The sequence below is a fragment of the Gobius niger genome (assembly GCF_951799975.1).
Source record: "Gobius niger genome assembly, chromosome: 1".
NCBI classification, from domain to species: Eukaryota; Metazoa; Chordata; class Actinopteri; order Gobiiformes; family Gobiidae; genus Gobius; species Gobius niger.
Window position 1 is genome coordinate 73113480 of NC_136852.1, and position 4685 is coordinate 73118164.

General features: G+C 39.3%; 1 protein-coding gene across 1 annotated transcript; it reads left to right on the top strand.

Moving 5' to 3' along the window:
* The first annotated feature begins 972 nt into the window (after nt 1–972).
* Nucleotides 973–1964, top strand: LOC306978390 (hydroxycarboxylic acid receptor 2-like). The gene has a single exon (XM_079576913.1). The coding sequence runs from the start codon at nt 977–979 to the stop codon at nt 1955–1957; it is 981 nt and encodes a 326-aa protein (XP_079433039.1). The 5' UTR covers nt 973–976; the 3' UTR covers nt 1958–1964.
* Nucleotides 1965–4685: the final 2721 nt, after the last annotated feature.

The following is a 4685-nucleotide window of genomic DNA, read 5'->3' on the forward strand; positions in this document are numbered from 1 at the left end:
CGTTAGCGTGACCGTCTCCCACAGCTCTATAGCAGGAAGCTAACGTTAGCGTGACCGTCTCCACAGCTCTATAGCAGGAAGCTAACGTTAGCGCTTTAGCTGAAATGCTGATGTGGGACTTTGGGTTGAGGGAGAATGTAACGAGTCGCCTCATAGTGCGGCTGCAGCGCCACCGCCAGCATAAGCCGTGTCCGGATACCTCCGCACGATGGCCCAGTGCGTTACGGGGCTCCCGGTGGCAGATTCACTCTCGCCGCAGTTTAATGAATTTAATAATGAGGCATTTTCCCAAATCTGCAAAGCCAAAGCTCACTGGAAGGACAACAACAGTTTTCCTGATATAGACGGTTTATCTTCGTTTCTGGTGTTATAAATAGCACATGTAAAACCCTCGAAACGATCAACAACACATCGTAATAGTTCCTTTACTTTGATGTGAAAAGGCTTTGTCTGTATTTTTTTTAATGTAACAAGCACTGTTACACTTTATGGAAACTCTTTCAGTTTGTGTAGGACTATCAATGCTTTCTGAACATATTAACACACATTTAAAAAAAATTCCGCGATAAAACCGAAAACCGTGATAATTTTGGTCATAATAACCGTGAGGTAAAATTTTCATACCGTGACAGCCCTAATATGCATCAGCCCAGCACAATACAGGCTTTTTAGAAAATGTAAATTGTGAATTTTGATGTGGGAAGAGTGAATTGTTTTTTGTTTGTTTTTCTCTTAAGTCTCTGTTCCCCCAAAAATACATTATGATATTAACTTCCTGAGCACTCTAGGTTTTCAGTATTTCTATTACAGCACGCACGGTGTTAGTGGCTCTGCACAATAGGTGTGACCTGAAATGGAAAGAGGAACAGCTGTTTCCTGTGGTACATACGCTGAGTATAAAACATATCAGCAGAATGCGGTCTGGTGTTTGTGAGCATCACTTCTGTCAGCAGCTGCAGGGAAGAACAAGCTCATCATGCTTTGCTCCTTCAACGGGACGGTCCTGTCCGCCGTGCTGCCTCCTCTGCTGGTCACTCAGTTTGTGCTGGGAGCTCTGGGGAACGGCCTGGCCCTGTGGATCTTCTGCTTCCACGTGAAGCCCTGGAAGAGCAGCACGGTGCTCCTCTTCAACCTGGCCACGAGCGACTTCCTGCTCATCCTGGTGCTGCCGTTCAGGGCCAGCTACTACGTCTCGCGGCTTCGGTGGAACTTCGGCGGCTCGTTCTGCAACATCTGCCTCTTCATGCTGGCCATGAACCGCAGCGGCAGCGCCTTGTTCCTCATGGCCATAGCTTTGGACAGATACATGCGCGTGGTCCGCCCTCACCACTCCGTGAACTTCCTGAGCCCGTCCAGAGCCATGTGTGGGGCGTCTGTGCTGTGGCTGCTGGCCGTCTCCATGAGCGCGCAGGTCTTCACCCTCGAACACGCCAACACCACCCTCTGCGAGAGCTTCAAAGTGGAGCACAAGGACATCACTCTGAACTTCACTTGGCACAAATTTGCGTTTCTGTTCTCCTTCTATGTGCCCTTGGCTGTCATTCTGTTCTGCACGGTCAGCATCACCTCTCACCTCAAGGGACGGCAAATCGCTCAGCACGCAAAGATCAAGAAGGCGCTGTTCTTCATCGTGGTGGTGGTCGTCCTCTTCGTGATCTGCTTCCTCCCCAGTAACGTCACCCAGGTCATCATTTGGTTAAAAACCAACAGCGCCATCCGGAATCTGTCGCCAGCAGAGGTTTGTCCCGCGATGGAGGATCTGACCACCGTGTTCTACATCACCGTGAGTCTGACCTACCTGAACAGCGTGCTGGACCCTGTGGTCTACTACTTCTCCAGCCCGGCCATGAAGAACATCTTCAGGAGAGCGCTGCGCCTCTCCCAGGCCTCGGAGACAGCGGAGAGCGCTGAGAAGAAAACCAGAGAGACGGCGTCGCACTCAAACAGTCAGCTCTGAACTCAAATCAAAATTGTGTAACGATTCGGAAAATATTAAGGGTGAAAACATGATATATGTTAACCCCTTAACTCCCACCTGAACCGAGCACTTTTTCTCCAGTTTGGCTTTACCCCAATCCAAAAGCTTCTGGAAAAAAGGTGGGAAAATAGCGACAGAACTGAGACGAAAACAATGATGGAAATGTGACAAAAAGTGAGAAAAAATTGACAAAAAAATTGCAAAAATCTGACAAAAAATACCAAAATTTGATAAACAATTGACAAAAAAATTAAGAAAAAAAATGACAAAAAAAGAAAAAAATGTGATACAAATTTGACCAAAAAAAGTGGCAAAAATGTCACAAAAATGTCACAAGAAATTGACAATAAATGACGAAAAAATGACTAAAATTGGACCCAAAAAATTACAGAAATGTGACAAAAAAATGACAGAAAAATTACAAAAATTTGACAAAAAAATTACAAAAAAATGACAGAAAAATGACAAAAATTTGACAAAAATTTGACCAAAAAATGATAAAAATTTGACCAAAAAAATGACAAAAAAATGACAAAAAAAATGACGAAAATGTAACAAAAAAATTACAAAAATGTAACAAAAATGTGACAAAAAATGACAAAAAATGGACTAAAAAATGACAAAAATTTGAAAAAAAAAAGAGAAAAATGTGACAAAAATGTGATTAAAAAATTGACGAAAAAATGACGAAAAAATGACAAAAATGTGACAAAAAATGACAAAAAATGACAAATAAAGTTACAAAAATTAGTTGAACACCCAACAAAAAAATGATGGAAAAAAATCTGATGACGTGAGGAAAAAGATCCTCTCGGTTCAGGCGGGAGTTAAGAGGTTAAAGACAAGTGGGGGAAAGGGGGTGATTTTGAGTTGCATATGGATGAATGGACTAAAATACAAGAAAATTCATGGAAATGTACATGTTCACTTAAGTGGAGGGAATTTGCAATGGAAAATGTGATTATTTTTTCAGGTTCACGTGCAGATGCATCATGTTGGAGGTTATGTGGAATGAAAAAGGCTCAGCAACATCATGGTTTTTGGAGTTGTCTCAAACTGTCTTGTTGTAGTAGTGCTAACAAAGTCTGTTGATGTTTATTTGTTTATTTGAGTAGTTTACATTCTGCTCAAAAGGAGTGGGCTGAAGCAAGAAGCTTATGAGCGCCGAGCCCCAAGTAGTGTTAACCTCTTAACTCCCGCCTGAACCGAGAGGATCTTTTTCCTCACGTCATCAGATTTTTTTTCCATCATTTTTTTGTTGGGTATTCAACTCATTTTTGCAACTTTTTCGTACATTTTTTTATATCACATTTTTGTATTTTTTTTGTCAATTTTTTGTAATTTTTTCGTCAATTTTTTATCACATTTTTGTCATTTTTTTTGTCATTTTTTTGTCACATTTCTGTCATTTTTTTGTCAATTTTTTGTCATTTTTTCGACATTTTTTTGTCAAAGTTTTGTATTTTTTTTGTCAATTTTTTGTCAATTTTTTGTCACATTTTTGTCATATTTTCGTCAATTTTTCGTCAATTTTTTGTATTTTTTTTGTCACATTTTTATCACATTTTTGTCATTTTTTGTCATTTTTTTGTCAAAGTTTTGTATTTTTTTGTCCATTTTTTGTCACATTTTTGTCATTTTTTTTATAAAATTTTTGTCGTTTTTTGTCACATTTTGTCACATTTTTTTGTCAATTTCTTGTGACATTTTTGTGACATTTTTGCCACTTTTTCATTAATTTTTCTTCACTTTTTTGACAATGTTTTCTCACTTTTTTGTCACATTTCTATCATTGTTTTTGTCTCAGTTTTGTTGCTTTATCACACCTTTTTCCCCAGAAGCTTTTGGACTGGGGTAAAGCCAAACTGGAGAAAATGTGCTCGGTTCAGGTGGGAGGTAAGAGGTTAACAAAGTGTTAGGAATAAAAACTCCTTTACATTTTTAACCATATTTAAATCGGGAAACATGGAAGAGCTTCTATCTTCACCTGGTTTGGAGCTATAGAGGAGCAGAGGCTAAATGCTAACGCCGTCTGTGCTAACGTGACTGAGGACACGCGTGAAGACCAGACAGGTACACATGAACTCGTCTAAGCTAAGAACATATCTCTAAAAACAGTGGCCTGTTCCTTTAAATGCCTCCTCTTTACTGATCTATGTTAAATATGGAGGCAGAGGATTCCACACTGATACAGACAATACTCCAGCTGGGCTCAAACTAAGTGGTGGCTTTAGTGTTTGAGGTGTTAAATTTGAACTTATTTGCATCCACCCAGTTTGACACCATGTCAGTTCCTCTTGAAGAACCGTAGTTAACTCTGTAAGTTCCCAGCAGATACATAAATATAGTGGAGTTCATGGAAACATTGGTATAGCTGTGTTTTATAATCGTATGTATTTTTTATGTGAGTCTTGTCTTTGGATGTTTGGATGTTTTTATGTTATGGACCTGAGTCTGAATAAAGAAGAGGATGATGATGATGATGATGATGATGATGATGATGATGATGATAGTATTGTCAGCACTGATGCCTTTTCAAACACTTTTAATCTCTTAACTCCCGCCTGAACCGAGAGGATTCCATTTTTTTGTTGGGTATTCAACTCATTTTTGTAACTTTTTTGTCTTTTTTTTCGTGTATTTTTTGTCACATTTTTGTCATTTTTTAATAAAATTTGTGTCATTTTTTGTCAATTTTTTGTATTTT